The sequence below is a fragment of the Vombatus ursinus genome, unplaced genomic scaffold, assembly GCF_900497805.2.
Source record: "Vombatus ursinus unplaced genomic scaffold, bare-nosed wombat genome assembly UNPS02000580.1, whole genome shotgun sequence".
NCBI classification, from domain to species: Eukaryota; Metazoa; Chordata; class Mammalia; order Diprotodontia; family Vombatidae; genus Vombatus; species Vombatus ursinus.
In genome coordinates this window covers 966183-982186 of record NW_020940358.1, presented here as the reverse complement: position 1 = coordinate 982186, position 16004 = coordinate 966183, and the positions used below count along the sequence as shown (strand labels likewise).

General features: G+C 39.9%; 1 protein-coding gene across 1 annotated transcript in view; it reads right to left on the bottom strand.

The window, feature by feature from the left end:
- Positions 1-1202: 1202 nt before the first annotated feature.
- MAN1B1 (mannosidase alpha class 1B member 1) overlaps positions 1203-16004 on the bottom strand; it is a 40370-nt gene continuing 25568 nt past the window's right edge. The window contains exons 10-13 of the mRNA XM_027849126.1: positions 12070-12190; positions 6193-6390; positions 5959-6090; positions 1203-4163 (exon numbers count right to left, since the gene is read on the bottom strand). Of these exons, the coding sequence (XP_027704927.1) occupies positions 3960-4163; positions 5959-6090; positions 6193-6390; positions 12070-12190 (655 nt within the window). The 3' untranslated portion in view covers positions 1203-3959. The remainder of the gene's footprint in view (positions 4164-5958; positions 6091-6192; positions 6391-12069; positions 12191-16004) is intronic.

Here is a 16004-nt window from a genome sequence, read left to right as displayed (position 1 = left end):
CCATTGTGGTCCTGAGCAAGGAAGTGACCTGACTGGGTCTAAAGAATACCAAGGTAGACCACCCAAGGGAAGGCCTAGAGAATTCTACCAATTCTTGCATTTAAACTTATTTCCCTGTGACTGGAATATAAACACCCAACTCCCTTTCATCTATTTCTTTACAAATCCTTTAAGACCTGTGGACTAGACAGTAGTTTAGAGAAGAGACTTTGTAGAAAAAACGATTTGGGCAACATACAAAGTCATTTCCCCAGGTGAGAAGAAGGTATGCAAATGTGTATGCAGTGTGGCATATATGTGGCTACGGTTGGCACATCATCTTGTGCCACCCCTGACAACATCCTATGATTTAACCCTATGTTAAATAAGCTCTAAAACTTATTTCCTTTTTGAGCCCTGCAGATGGATGTAGCTATCTTTCTCTTTCCTTGATATGTTGAACCTAACTAGTACAGTCAGATGAGAGCTCTGGGTAGATCATGTTAGCAACTGTGTAGAGGATGGATTAGAGATTGGAGAGACCAGGCCTGAAGGAGGCTATTGACTGATGGGAGAGAAGGGGCCAGATGCAAAAGATGTAGAGATAGAATCAACAAGACTAGGTAACTGGATATCGAATAGAGGAGAAAGGTAAAAGTTAAAGAAGACTAGGAGGTCACAAACCTGTAAGACTGGGAGGATGCTGGTGACCTCAATAGAAAATAAAGGAAGTTTAGAGAAGGGGCAGGTTTAGGAAAGGATGAGATTTCATTTTAGAACCTGTTGGGTTTGATAAATCAAGCCTCTATGCAACATTTAGGATGAGCTATTTGGTAGGCTGCTGACAACATGTGACTAAGTTCAGGAGAGTGATTAGGAATGGATCTATAGATTTGGGAGTCATCTGTGTAGAGATGACCAAATTATATCTTCTGAAACAGCCTTTTTCTACTGACTTTGCTTACCTAAATGGGATTTGGCTTTTGACATGGGTACAGATACTTATCCCTGAAGCCATCCCTTGCCTTTACTAAATTCACAAGGGGTGGTCATAGAGATATCTGCCTTCCATTATACCTAAGTACATAAAAATAAACAAAACCTCAAGCATATCACTACCAAATAGTAAAAAATATGTAACAAAGAAGGATATTCAAGTCAGGGAACTAGAAATCACCAGAAAACAGTGGTTGAGGTTTTCAATGAACACACTACACAATCTCTTAAAATAAGTTTTAAGTTTAATAAAATGTATAATATAGAACTCCATTATTTGGTGATTCAGAACATGGAATAAAATTCTCCCCTTTCCCCACAGGACCTAGGGTTTCTTTTGCACATTAATTTCTGTATGACAAGATGTAATAGATTACATTGGCCTGTGAGTAAGGAGCCCTGGGTCCTAGCCCAGGTCTTGATTCTAAGTTCGACGCTTTTTACATTCTGTGGCTACAAATTTACTTTTAGCAGTGTCCTCCCACTCTGAGGACACCAGGGCACATTCTTTCCCTTTGGTTGAAGATGGGGGTACTAGAGATCAAGATACCACCCAGTCACTTAGTTTTATAGCCAGAAGGGACCATAGAGATCACCTAGTTCAATTCCCTCCACTGAGAGCCAGAGACAATGTGCCTTGCGCAAGGTCAAACAGATACTGGCAGATCTGAGGCTCTATTTCTCTAGCCTCAATCAGATTTTCAGTGTTCTTTCTTCACTAAGCTGCCTCCCACCTGAATAATGGTCCTTAGGGAACAATTTGGGCAGGAGAAATTAGGATTAGGGCTTTATTGATTGAAATAAGATTTTGGAGCTTATCTGTGGAGCTCAGATAACATGAACTTTCTTAAAGTTTCCATAAAAATAGCATCTTCCTCACTAATTTCCACCCCAAAGTGAAACACTGAATGAAGTGAAGGAGTACAGAGGTACACTAATCTGGTTCAATTCAGGCTCATTTTTGAGGAAGTCATCCGGGGAAAGAGTGCTTTCATGAACCAAGAAAGATCATTACCAATTCTGCCAGTGCTGGGTATATACTCTCTCCTCTCCATTCTCCCTGCACCCACTAACACAAAACACAAAAGAAAAACCAACTCAAATAAGCATTTGTTCCAGGAAACAGTGGTAGTGATAGGACAGAGTTAGGGAAAATTCATGTATTTATGTAAAGAAAAGGAAAAGACACCACTCATCTAACCTCCCACATTCTAATAGCACTTGGCATCTTTTTTTCACAGTGTACAAAGTCCTCCAATGTAGACATAAACCAGACAATGCAGCTTGACTTCCATGGTCCAGCGTTCATACCTCATGGGAAAATTCACATCTCTCCATGGGTCTCCCTATTTGTGAACCCCCATTCATGAATGCATATCCTTCTTCCTAAGTTCTTAAAAATAGGAGACCGCATATTATCTAGTCATGGCAAGACAACCCCAATTTCTAGCATCATGGGCTTTATGAAATGTTCAAATAAATCCTATTTACTGCAGAAATGACTTTACACATGAGCTATCACTAGAAGGAATGATAAAGAGTGTTGTCAAAAATTACATATGGTCCCACACAGTTGAGCAGTTTTATCCAACTAAGGTAGAAAGGTCATGTCCACTTAGCAACAGTTAAATGTCCGATGCTCCAAGCTGTTTCCCAACATGTAGAAAATTGCTATTTGCACTTACTTATTTGGGCAGATTGAGGGGCCGCTCTTTCAAAAGGGAAGACCTGGTAGGGCTCCACTGACTTCCAGAAAATTATAAGCCTCTTGGTTCACATGACACTGGGCTACCACAAGACTCAATTCTGGGGCACTGACTGTGATCTTTTCTCACTTCTATGTCAGCTACAATTCCTGCTAAATCTATGCACATTTGGGGGAAAGAATGTTTCAACAAGGATTCCATGATAAAATCATGTAATTTCAACAAGTCAACCCCAAAGGGAAACCGTCCTTTAGAGGAAATGTCCCCATCTACACAAGCAGACTTATTAAAACCCTTTCAGTACAAATAAGTAAGACATTATAGGAATTTACACTGGCCTGGATTAAGCCTAGTGCACCCCAATAGGGGAATATGGCAAAGGCAGAGAGGAAAGTAAGACAAAGCTGAGTTAGACTAACTACGCCCTCCTAGCTCAGCACCACAAAGCAGCCTTTCCAGTCGGAATACCTGAGTCTAACTGATGCAAATACAAATGTATGAGCAATTTTTTGACTTTGTTTCACATTGAGTCTTACATGTTTAAAAAAAAAAACAAAAAGGAAACACAGCTATAAAATTATATACCACGGAGCCAAAACAGCAGCAATTCCCACACTTAACTTTCTACAAGGAACTCCGTGTCCCTCACGGATACATTCACAGTGCTTTCTGAACAATGACACTAAAAATGCTTCTTAAGCCATTTGCCTTTCCAAATGACTACACTGTTTTGTATTTGTGGAGTGAGATCAGAGTGCCTGGAACCACTGCTAGCTAAGCACACTACAATCATCTGATGAAGGTGGAATGACTTCTTGCTTATTCCATCTCTAAGTCAGGACTACAGCCTTATCCTAGACCTACAAGTTGCTGACTTATTCTTTCTCGTTCTAGATGAATCTATGATTTGAAAACCTGAAGGGAAAGAAGCCCCTAAAGCCAGTGTGCACAACCCCCTGAATCAGGGACTCTTAAGGAAAATGGCACAAGATGGCTCAGGCCCTGGTGGTCCCTCTGGATTAGGCCTCCCACCTCCCACTGCTTCAGCCCTGAGTCGGATTTCATCTGGCTCCCAGCAGCTGGGTGCAGCACACACTTCACGGCTGGATGTCTAAGAATGGCTGATTTCTCCAAAGCGGAGAAAGGCTTTCCCACATTTGGTCCTCCAGGAAGGCCTGAAAATTGTGCTGTGTACAATCCCTGCTCACCTAGGAAAGGCCCCATGACCAGGAGAAATTGTCCCCCCCTCCATGAGGGTCTGTTTCTCCTGGATTTCTGTTAAGCGGGAGCCCAGATGGGAAGAGGATGAGCCTCTGTATTAAATACATATTGGTCAAGGTTGATGAGGTCCGTATCATCAGAAAAGAGCAGAAAAAAATACTTCAGCGTTTCTCCCAGAAAGAAGCTTTCCATCTTATCTCTTGGCTGCGGGTTGCTGGGACTCTGGACGTTATCAATAGAAGAATAACCACCTGCAGGGACCTGCAAATAAGAATCACAGTGTTGTCACTTTCATCATAAAATCCAGGCTAGAGCCACAGCAAGACAAAAGTGGGCAAAAACATCCGGAAGCTACTGCTAACAGGTTCATGTTTAAACTATGAAAACCTATGCAGAAGTTATCTCAAATATATGCAAATTAACCTTCTGCCTAGTCTATGAATGGGAAATGGTCAGGGGATCAGAAATAGCTTTGGAAGAAACAAAAACCAACCCTTCAGAATGTGAACTTGCAATCAACACAATCCATACTCCCTTTCCAAAGCAAAGCTAAAAAGTACTCATTTCATACCATAACACACTTTACAACAGACATTTTGCAGTGCAAGCTCAGTAGGGAAGAAAAGAATGCCTTGGAGGTGAGCCCAAAAGGTCAACATCTATTCAACTGTAGACCTTTAAAATATCAATTCACCCAGTAAAGCTATTTGGAAGAAGAGCTAGTTGCTTTCCTTTTACTCACCAATGTAGTTCTTCTGTGAATTCATCGAAAGTTTCCTTTTTAAAAAAGGGCCACCCATCAAGCAATCCCTCCCAAAAGAGCCTTCAAGGGATATTCTCTTTACCCCAAAGTATGGACAATAATAAAACCTCTCCTGGCCCCAGGATGTCCCAGAACCCAGCTGGGCTGCAGCAGAAAAACCCCACCACTGAGGGGAGAAGACGACGGGAACAAGCATTTATTAAGCACTTTACTATATGCTAGGCACTGTGCTAAGCACTTTACAAATGTGTCTGATTTTATCCTCACACCAACCCCTGGACCCTGTGAGGGAATGCTAACTGAGCAGGAAGTATACCATTCCCCATTAAAGCAGAAGAAACTGGGGCAGACAGAGGTTAAGTAATTTGCCCAGGGTCCACAGCTAGTAAGTGTGTGAGGCCCTCTTTGAACAGGTCTTCCTGATTCAGGGTCCAGCAATCTATTCTCCTATTTCTCTCTGAACCCCAGAGAACAGACCATATACTACAATGTTAGCTTAGTCATACATCACATTAAAAAAGACAAGTTCTACATGCTACCCAACTCCTGAAATAGAAGTGATAGACCTTAAGATGCAGAATGAGACATACACTTCTGGACATAGCTGATGGGGGAATTTGTTTTGTTTGGCTATACATATTTGTTACAAGGAATTTTTTAAGGGAGGGGGGAGAGACAGGAAAAAAAATGCTTGTTAAATTTTGTTTTTAATTAAGGAAAAAACCCCACAAAACAAAAATAAAGGTCAAAGTCTAAAGGGAATCTTTTCTCCTTGACACTTGGAAATCCACCCAGAAGCAGAAAGGGGTAATTGGACAAATTGCATTCCTGAACATTAAAAAAAACAAAATAAGATCTTCATGGAGTGAAAGTTTAGAAACAAGAGGTTAGAAGTAAGTACCCCAGAGTAGATTACAGGTGCACAAGTGAGAGACCAACTATTGGAGGAAAAAAGCATACAAAGAACCAGAATTAACCTGATAATCTCCCAGGCATACCTCATACACACACCCCTAAAGACCCTTCTGGTAATGTATTAGGCATCAACTTTCTACCACTCTTCCCACCTATGGAAATTGCCAGAAAGTAACTAACCAAGCTCACTGCAGGTATAAATAATAACAGATATAATTACTTACACTTCTATAATTCTTCTAAGATTCACTCAACATTTCATAAATCATTCCCTCTCCAGACTTAATAAAGGGATGAACATGCCAAGGAAGGCTCAGGACTCTGGGCCTAAACCCTTCTCCACTAAAAATTCAGAGCAGTTTGTAGATGTGGCCTCACCCTCGTGTACTTGTTGAAGTTCTGCAAGATCTCCCAGCCCCAGTCCTGGTACTTCTTGTCACCAGTAAATCGATATAGATAGAAGAGGCTCTCTACTGTCTCAGGCCGAAGCAGATTATGCCTATCTGAAGACTAGAGGAAAACAACGATTATTAACTCAGAGAGCTGGAATAAGAAGAAAAGTGGGCCATTCTTTCCTTTACCAGCGGCTTCCAGATCACACCATCATCTTACCTTGACCTCCACGTCTTTATGGCCTTTCTGAGGATGAATGTTGAAGTACACAATCTCTGGGCTCAGGCCAGTTTCTATCTGGTGATACATCTGGTAACAAGTTTCTATGAGAGCTTTGGCCAGTTCCATATGTTCAGCTGTTAATCCATTATGAGCTCCAAGAGCCAGAGTACCAGGCAAGAAGCACACCAGGTGATCCTGAAAGTCAGAAGTTTTTTAAAACCACTGAAACCCTCAACAACGTTCAAGTGGCCATTGTGAGGACAGTCTACTAGTACCATTCATTAGACACTCACAGGCCCAAGCACTGGCTTAGACACTGAAAATTAGGATCTGTTTCCAAACTAACAGATAAATACATACATAGTTTCCTCCTGATTATACACATTTTGGTCTATCTCTGGCAAATCTTGTTTTCATCTTCTTGGTTAACATTTTCCTTTGCTCTCTCATTCTGCCTGCACAATCTAACAGGACCTAAAAAGGACTACCTTTTTAAACAAAAATACTTAACAGAGGATATAGAGGGTACTTGACTTGGGCCAGCATCTTGACATAAGTCTGAGAAAAGGTCTTACCTCTGAAATGAGAAATAAGGAGGATGGAGAAAGCTGGAGAACGACATTCTCCTAAGTCAGGTCTTTCTTTACATTGTTACTTCATTAAGTCTCGTGAATTTCCTGATGGGTTACAGCCACATTCAAATTAAAGTGACAAAACACTTTTCAAAGCCAAACAGAAACAAAACTTGAATTGTCAAAGTCCGTCTACTAATGTTAACAGAAGTTACACTTGTCAGCACTTTCCTCGTCCTCCCGGTAACCTATGTTGAAACCTCAGCATCATCTCTGAGAGCTTATCGCTCATTTGCCCAATTTAGTCGCCAAGTCCTGTCTGCACTTCTACCGCATGTTGTACATTCCTGCCTTTCTCTTCCACTCTTGCTGCCCACATCCACGCCGTCATTACTCCTGGCTTTAACAGATGGAGGTCCCACACCTACAAAATTACAATCAGCCTTTCTACTTCAGGTCTTTCCTTCCTCTAATTGATCCTATGTATATCTTTCAGACTAATATTTCTCTTCTACAGACTTAATTATTTCATTACACTGCTCTGAAAAAAAAAAAAAGGCCTTAGTAACTCCCTACTGTCCATCAAATAAAGTCCAAACTTGTTAGCCCACTTCTGAGGCCCTCCACAACCCGGCACTGTGTGGTATGCTGGACAGAGTGCTGGATTTAGAACCAGAAGACCTGGGTTCAGATCTCACCTCTGGCACTTACTACCTGTATAATGTTGGGCAAGTCATTTAAACCTCTTTGGGCCTCAGTTTCCTCATCTCTAAAATGAAGGGGATGGACCAGATGACTTCCGAGGTTCATTCCAGCTCTAAAACCATGTTATGATCTTACCTTTGCAGACTTATTTCTCACTATTTCCCACCACATACTCCTCACTCTAGTCAAAACAGACTACTCACTGTTCAAACACTTCCCACATGTTCCCCACATTTGTTGTTGTTCAGTTGTTTCAGTCATGTCCAACTCTTCATGACCTATTTGGGTTTTTCTTGGCAAAGGAACTGGAGTGGATTGCCATTTCCTTCTCCACAGAGAATATCATCATCAGTCCATCCCCCCATCAAGCTCTGCCTATTTCTCAAAATTCGAACTTAACCCATATCAAATGTGAACATTTCCTTACACAGGACAGAAGCCATAAACAGTCTGGTTTTCTCTTTAAGCACATAATAAATTCAACACATTAGTTCCAAAGCTACCTACTCTTCCTGCTGACCTTCACTGTGTTCTCTTCTACATTTTTACAATGCCTCGATGACCCACAATTCTTGCTTTTCCTCCCTATTTTAATAATCCCAACATTGTTGTTGGTTCTCTCTCCCCTTCTCGCATCCTTACCTCTCTTCAAATCAAAAGAAAAATAGTATCATTGTACCAGTTATGCAAAGTCAAGCAAAATCAATACCTATACTGGCTGTATCTAAAACATCTCGTTCTGTACCTTGAGTTCATCACTTCTGTCTGTTGACATAATATTCATCCTTCATCCCCAGCTCAAACACTCTCTCCTCCACGATTTCCCTTCTCCCACACTGACAATGATGATGTTCTCCTAAAAGTTCCCACACCACTTTTATCTCTATCATAGACTATTTTGTAATTGTCATTTGGAGTATATTTTCTATGTCTTCTAGAGTAGGAACTACGTCCTACTCACCTTTATATGTTCCTTAGCCTATAGGATTACCCCAAAGGTGGAGAAATTAGAAATGTGCCCCAGGGACAGAAATTTAATGATTTAAGAAACCTAACAGACTTTGTACTACCAGGAAGGAGAAAAGGCAGGGGAGACTGTTTTAGGAACAAGTGAGGTAAAGAGACAAGATAGTAAGAGTAGCACCAGATGTAAATGAATGAAAAAGCACAGAAACCTAAGAAGACTTGTAAGTGAAGTTAGCAGAACCAGAAGAACAAGTAGAACAAGTACAACAATATTATAAAGGAAAAACAACTTTCAAAGACTTAAGAACTCTCATCTATGTAATGACCAACCACAATTCCAGGGGACTGATGATGAAACATGTTACCAACCTCTTGATAAAGAAGTGATAGCCTCAAGATGCAGAGTTAAGATACACATTTCCAGACAGACAATGTGGGAACTTGTTTTGCTTGACTAAGCATATTTGTCATAAGGGTTTTGTTTCATCTCCTTTTTCCCCCTCTAATAGGTGGGGTGGAAGAGGAGTTGAGGAAATAGAGCAGAAGAAAAAAAAAAGACAAAGTCATAGAGACTTTTTTTTTTGGTGTGAGATTTTTTTTTTAATGTAGAGAAGAAAAGAAGGCAGAAAGAATCAGGCAGAACAGCTTTGAAAGCTACAGGTTGAATTTATTACACATTTAAAAAGAAAAGCAAGCTATACAAAACAGATTTGCAGTTTCATGTACCTTTAACCTTCTTTCTTCTGCAATTTATATGGAATGTTCATTTTACTTGGTGGTTGTAAAATTCAGAAAATAAACAAATTTTGTAAAAAATAAAAAGCATCAAATGCTTAATATGCCAAGTACTGTACTAAGTGCTAAGGATACAAATACAAAAGGTGAAACAATCTTTACCCTCAAGGAACTTGCAATTCTACTAGAGGAAGACAACGCCCACAGAAGTGAATCAAAGTTCACTTTCATGAAGCCACACAAGGTGAGGAGTAGGGGGAGAAGTGTTGAAAGGGAAAGAATGGGAAAAGAGGACACAGATGGCTGAGGCGGACAGCTCGCTGGAAGGGAAACACAAGCAGCTACATATAAAGCTAGGTAAATGTACACTCACACAAAAAAAAAGTTACTCAACCCTAGGATGGGCATTCCAAAGCTGAATGGATTAATCATTCCTCCTTTGACCTGGGAGAGGCCAGAGACCTGAGTGCCCTAGAGGTTGGGGAGGGAGGCCTGACGCTGATTCAGCAATCCTGTAAGAGTAGCTCTTCAGGAGTCTAGCAACAACAACCTGACTGAGCTCCGAAACTAACTCTGGGCCTGGTTCCTCCTCTATAAAATAAATGAATTGGACAACGTGGGTCTTTAAGGACCCTTCTAATTCCAATAGTCCTATGAGTCCAGGAGATTTAGACTGTCTCCACCCCAGCTCAGCCTCAATTTCAGTAAGAAATGAATAAGCCTCCTTTAACAAATTACTTCTCTCTGAAGCTTCAGTTTCTTCCTCTGTAAAAATGAAGAAATTGGACTAATGATTCCCAAGGTCCCTTCTAGCTCTAAATTGATACCTTGTGGGGGCTTTCAAACCTTACTTCAGCCTCCTTCCCCAAAATATTTCTATCAATTTGGTATGAGGGTTACCATTCTACTGGCCCCACCTGCTAGTAATTGGGGGTGGGGGGAAACAGGCCTGCTTGAACAATACATGTGAAAATAATTGATCTCAGCATTTGATTATCATGAATAATTAGTAAAACAGGAAGCTACCAAATGGCTGTTTCCTCTTGATAGTGGGAGTGGTGAGGCTACTTCCCTCTTCTATGGTGGCCTCATAGTGTCCAGGAGTCTATCACCAGGAGTGCTGTTCATCCTAGGCATAGGTCAGGGTCCTAGCCCCAGGTGCAAAAATTCCTAGTTAGGGCCCTGAATATATGTCGCACATAGCAGGCACTTAATAATAGCTGAATTACTAAGATTGCATGATTTTTTTTTCAACCTTAGGTATCCATGAGAAAAAGAAATAAGAGTTTTTCTGGAAGATAACCAAGCTGTATTATTTATTCAGAGATGGGGAATGCACAACTTTTGGAGGCAGCCAATTCCACTTTTGATCATTACTAACTTTTCCTTTAGGACTCGGTTTCCTCATCTATAAAATGAGGAGGCTGGACTAGATAACCACTAAGGTCCAACCCAGATCTAAATCTATGATCCTATGATTTCAAAATCAAACAGAAATCTGCCTCTTTGCAGTCTCCACCACTGTTTTCAGTTCTGCCCTCAAACTGAGTTGGTTAAATCTGTAAGAGTAGCTCTTCAGGAGTCTAGCAACAACATTCTTCTATATGATGATGCTTGAGATACTCAAACTACAACCCCTTTCCCCATGCCTCTTATTCAGGGCAAACACCCCCAATTCCTTCAACCTATCCTTGTACTACTGTATGGCCTCCAGACTCCCTAACAGCATTGTAGCTCTTTTTTTAGGCATGCTCCAGTATGTCAATGTTCATTTTAAAACATAAGAGTGAGAATCAAACACAATACTCCAAATGACTAGGGAGAAACTAACAGCCCTCATTCTGGACATTATGCTTCTATCAATGTAAGCTACATTCACAGGTTTGTTTTAAACAATAGTTTTTCTGTTGTCACAGTCATTGACCTATTTTTGGAGATGAACAGCAAATACTAGAATCTCAAAAATCACAACTTTCCTGCCAGCCTTACTTCACACTACCCTTTGGGACAGCCTTACCTCACACTAACTACCCTTTGGGATACAACAGGGAAGATAAAACCCTATTTCCCCACTGACAACTCTGGCTAATTTAACCCATAGTTCAAATTCAAGGTTGAAGAGCATATCTACACCTGGCCAAGAGGGTAACACTGGAGCAGGAGGAAGGGAATTAGCTGTAAGAGCCACAATATTAGCATGCTAAGTCAGAATTACTTTCTAGCTGAATACCCTAACATAAGCAACTTAAATTCTACCAAAGCTTCTATCCTTTCATAATGGGATGCAATAACTTAAAAAAAAAACTGTAACTTTAATAGGAAAAACCTTAAAGCAACAGTATAAAGAAACATTTACTCTCCATTTACTCCTTGCTAACAAGCCCAATTTGACATATGACATGGGATAAAATACCACTCTTTACTCAAAGATAAAGGATCAACTAACTCTAAAGTTGTTCTGCTGGCCACAAGTCAGTGGGGGTCTACAGATCTTTATTTGGGAGAGGTGGGGAAAATCTATCTAAAAGGAGAGAAATGTCTTGTGATCTACCTACAGCCAAGTTGTTTGGTATAGAACCTGATGACTCAGATGATCTATTTCTTTCAATAACAATAAATCCTGTCCAAATGACTAACACTACAGCACTAGAACTTTGTGAAATCGTATGCAACATCTACCTGAAGGTCTGTCTGGGTTACCATCAGGATCTTCTCTCCCTCCTAATTTTAGTGGGTCAGAACCAGGCATTTTCACATTCTTTTCTTGATAGTTAAGGGCTCAACGTGAGCATTTCATCTTATATAATTTTACTTGTTCAACTGGCCTCAATTTAAGTTTCCTACTCTTGGAAAATGTCACCACATCCATAAAGCAACAAAGAGTACGGAGACTCACCATCTTGGCCCTGAAGCGGCCATGAGCAAGTTCACCCACAAAAGTCAGCTTGCTGGGCTCAGATTTCCGAAGTAGGTGTCTTTTGACCCCTTCTATGGCATTAATATACTCTTCCAGCAATCTGTTAATTAAAACAATTTCCCAATTTTATACACACAGACATCTACATCCCTACGACCCACGTTTGAGCTGCAACTGAGGACAAGGATTGGGAGGGGTGGGGTAGAAAACAAGACCTGTGATTACACTCATACAGGGCACTTGCTCCTTCTTGTCCCACTACCACCTGCTCTGCAATCTCTAGTCTTATCAAGCTGCCTTGGACATTAAGAAATTAAGCAACTCGCCCAGGGTCACGAAGTCAGTGTATCAGAGGCCAGTCTTCTATCCACAATGCTGTACTGCCTTTTCAAGGACACAATAAATGTATCTGGTCTTCTCTATAAATGTTTTTCTAGCATGTAGGAATGCAGAGTTTTTGAAGGTAAAGACTGACTCAGAAAGACTGGTGGATGATTTGCCTGCACTTACATACAAATGCAGCTGAATGCTGATATTAAAAAGTCCTCAGAAACCTGGGTTTCAATTCCATCTCATGCTAGCTACTGTATAACCATGAATGTTATTTCACTACTCTGAACCTGAAGCAATTCTCTCAACATTGTAAGTTGTGATCCACATTGGGAAAGGGAGTTTCCAAACCAAGAAATCACAAATACTAATACAATGAACAGATTTCCATAGTACTTTACCAAATGCATTTTCCACCAGAGTCTCATATATATATATACATGTATGTATCTATCACCCCCATTTTATGGATGAGGAAACTGAGACCCAAGTCATTTGCCCAAGGATATGTGACCAGTTAGTTAAGTGCTAGAGCCAGGACTTCCTATTATTCTAATATCAAGTCCAGTGTTTTTATTTGTAACAATAAGATTTCAAATTTGCCTTTGATGAATCCTAGTGTAACTTTTTCTTTTGTCCAGAAAGACACATGTTTTATCTTCTTTCTCAACTTAAAAGATTATATAAAATCCTATAGTTCTCTCAGGGAAGTCAAACTCACTTGAGGCTTTAGCTTACAGACCCTATGACAAATATTTCTTAATACTACAAAGGTAAAGATATTCTAGAAACCCCAAGTGGAAGAGTGATAGCAACATAAAGTTTGATTTATATGTCAAAGAAAACAACAGGGAGGGTCAACAAAGTTTTTATGGTAAAGGTGATCTAGATCTCACTTTTCCCCCCAAGAGCTAAAGTATTTACTTTTTTTTTTTAATCAACATTTAAACTGTTCAATATAATATTGTCTTTCTTTTTTTAAGATAGGATTTTTTTTGGGGGGGGGGGTAGGCAATTGGGGTTAAGTGACTTGCCCAGAGTCACACAGCTAGTAAGTATTACGTGTCTGAGGCAAGACTTGAACTCTGGTCCTCCTGACTCCAGGGCCAGTGCTCTATCCACCGCGCCACCTAGCGGCCCTAAGATAGGAATTTTTAAAAATTACAGGTAAAAACAATTTTAAACAATCATTTTAAATTACCTGGAGTTCCAAATTCTCTCCCATCCTCCCTCCTATCCCCGCCCTATCAAGATAAAGGTTATACACGTGCAATCATGCAAAACATATTTCTATATTAGTCATGCTGTGAAAGAACAGACCAAAAAAAACTGAAAAAAAAAATAAAGTTAAAAAAAAAACAAAAACAAAAACAATATGCTTCAATCTCCATTCATATTCCACTGGTTTTTTCTTTGAAGGTGAATAGTATTTTTCATCATAAGTCCAACTATTTTGGATCTTTGTATTGTGGAGAATAGCTAAATCATCCACAGCTGATCATTGTGCAATATGGCTGTTACTGTGTACAATGTTTCCTGGTTCTGCTGATTTCACTCAGCATCAGTTCATGTAAGTCTTTCCAGGTTTTTCTGAGAGCATCCTACTCATCACTTCTTACAGCACAATAGTATTCCATAACAATCAGCCATTCCCCAACTGATGGGCTTCCCCTCAATTTCCAATTCTTTGCCAACACTAAAAGAGCTGCTTTAAATATTCTTGTACATATAGTTCCTTTTCCTTTTTTGTTTTAATCTCTTCAGGATATGGACCTAGTAGTGGTATTGCTGGATCAAAGAATATGTCAAGTTTTATAGTCCTTTAGGCACAGTTCCAAATTGCTCTCCAGAATGGTTGGATCAGTTCATAACACCACTAATAGTGCATTCGTGTCTCAATTTTCCTACATCTCCTCCAACATTTGTCATTTTCCTTTTCTGTCATATTATAAACTTTTCTTCTTAAGAATCTGAAGCATCCCAGTGATAAGACTATTGGTGTTTCAATGACCAACCATAATTCTAGAGAACTCAAGGTAAAAAATGCTATTCACCTCCTCATAAAGGTATGATGGACTCAAGAGTCCAGATTGAGATAAAAATTTTTAGATATGACCAATGTAGGAAACTTTTTTGAATACACATATTTGTAATAGAGGTGGGGTGTGAGGGTGTTGCTTATTTCCTTTCTCAATGTGGGGGAAAGGTGAAAGGGAGAGAATGCAGATCTAAAAATAAAATGAAATTTAATTTTAAATAATGATAGGTGAAGAAAAAAAGAACAATTTAGCAACCAAAGTTTTTTTTTTTTTTTTTAAATTTCAAGACCTGCATCTCCAAACGAGACAGCCCAGCAGAATAGATGCTTGGCTTTGAAGTCAGAAAGCTCTCAGTTCAAATACTACCTTCTAGCTATATGACCATGGTTAAATTGCTTAAATTCTTAGTGCCCAAGACAACTGTTTAAGATTAAGTTACAATGGAGCTGTTAATACAAATCTGTGCAGGGAGTTTCCTACATGGGTTATTTGCCCTAAACTGATGACATAACAAATCTAGACTTGTCTACAACTGCCTAGAGGACATCTCCACCTGGATATCCTGTCATCATTTCAAATTCAACATTTCCAAACCCCAGCTTATTATTTCTTTAAAACAAAACAAAAACCCCTGGGTTCTATTCTAATATCATTATTCTTGTCAGTCTCACATGTTTAAAAGTTTTGTGTTATCTGTTATTGCAAAAGTAGAACTGACAGAACTTGGTAGATGACTGGATATGAAAGTGGAAAAATTTAATCAGTTACCAAGTCCTATCAATTCTACTTACACAACATCTCTGATCCATTCCCATCTGTCTTATTCCCATTATCACTACCTTGCTAAGGTCCTTTTTACCACTTACTTGGAAAACAGCCTCCTTCTAGGTCTTCCCACGCTCATCTCCAACTCTGTCTCTGCCCACTGATCACTTTATACTGCCACCAGACTAATCCTTACTTAGGATATCCAGTCATATCATTCTTCGGTTAAAACTCTTCAATGGCATACTACTATCTGAGTAAAGTTATAACTCTTTAGCTTGGAATTCCTGTGGCCTTCCATATACCAGCACCATGATGTCTCTCCTGCCTGATAACTCCTCTCTACGTACTCTCACACTCCAGACAAGCTGTACCATTCATTCTCTCCTGAACAGAAACTGTACTCACAACTGTTCACCCTGTGCCCACAACTGTTCCCCCTGTGCCTAGAATCTTACCCTGCCCCCACATCTCCACCTGAAGACTTCTTATCCATCCTGTAAAGCCCAACTCAAATGTTAATCTTCTCCAAAAAGCCTTGGATGGTTCTCCTAGTCAGTAATTGACTTTCCCATTCAAAATTCAATTTGCTTGCACATTCGTAATGCAATTATGTTACTACTTTGTATTATACTTGCATGACACAGAACCATAGTAGGACATGAGAATCATGTGGTACAAAAACCATGTCTTATCCAGGATTCATTATCTTTTCTAGTGTCTACCCACTGCTCTGAATACAGTAGGCACTTACAAAATGTTTGGTGAATTAAACTTGGG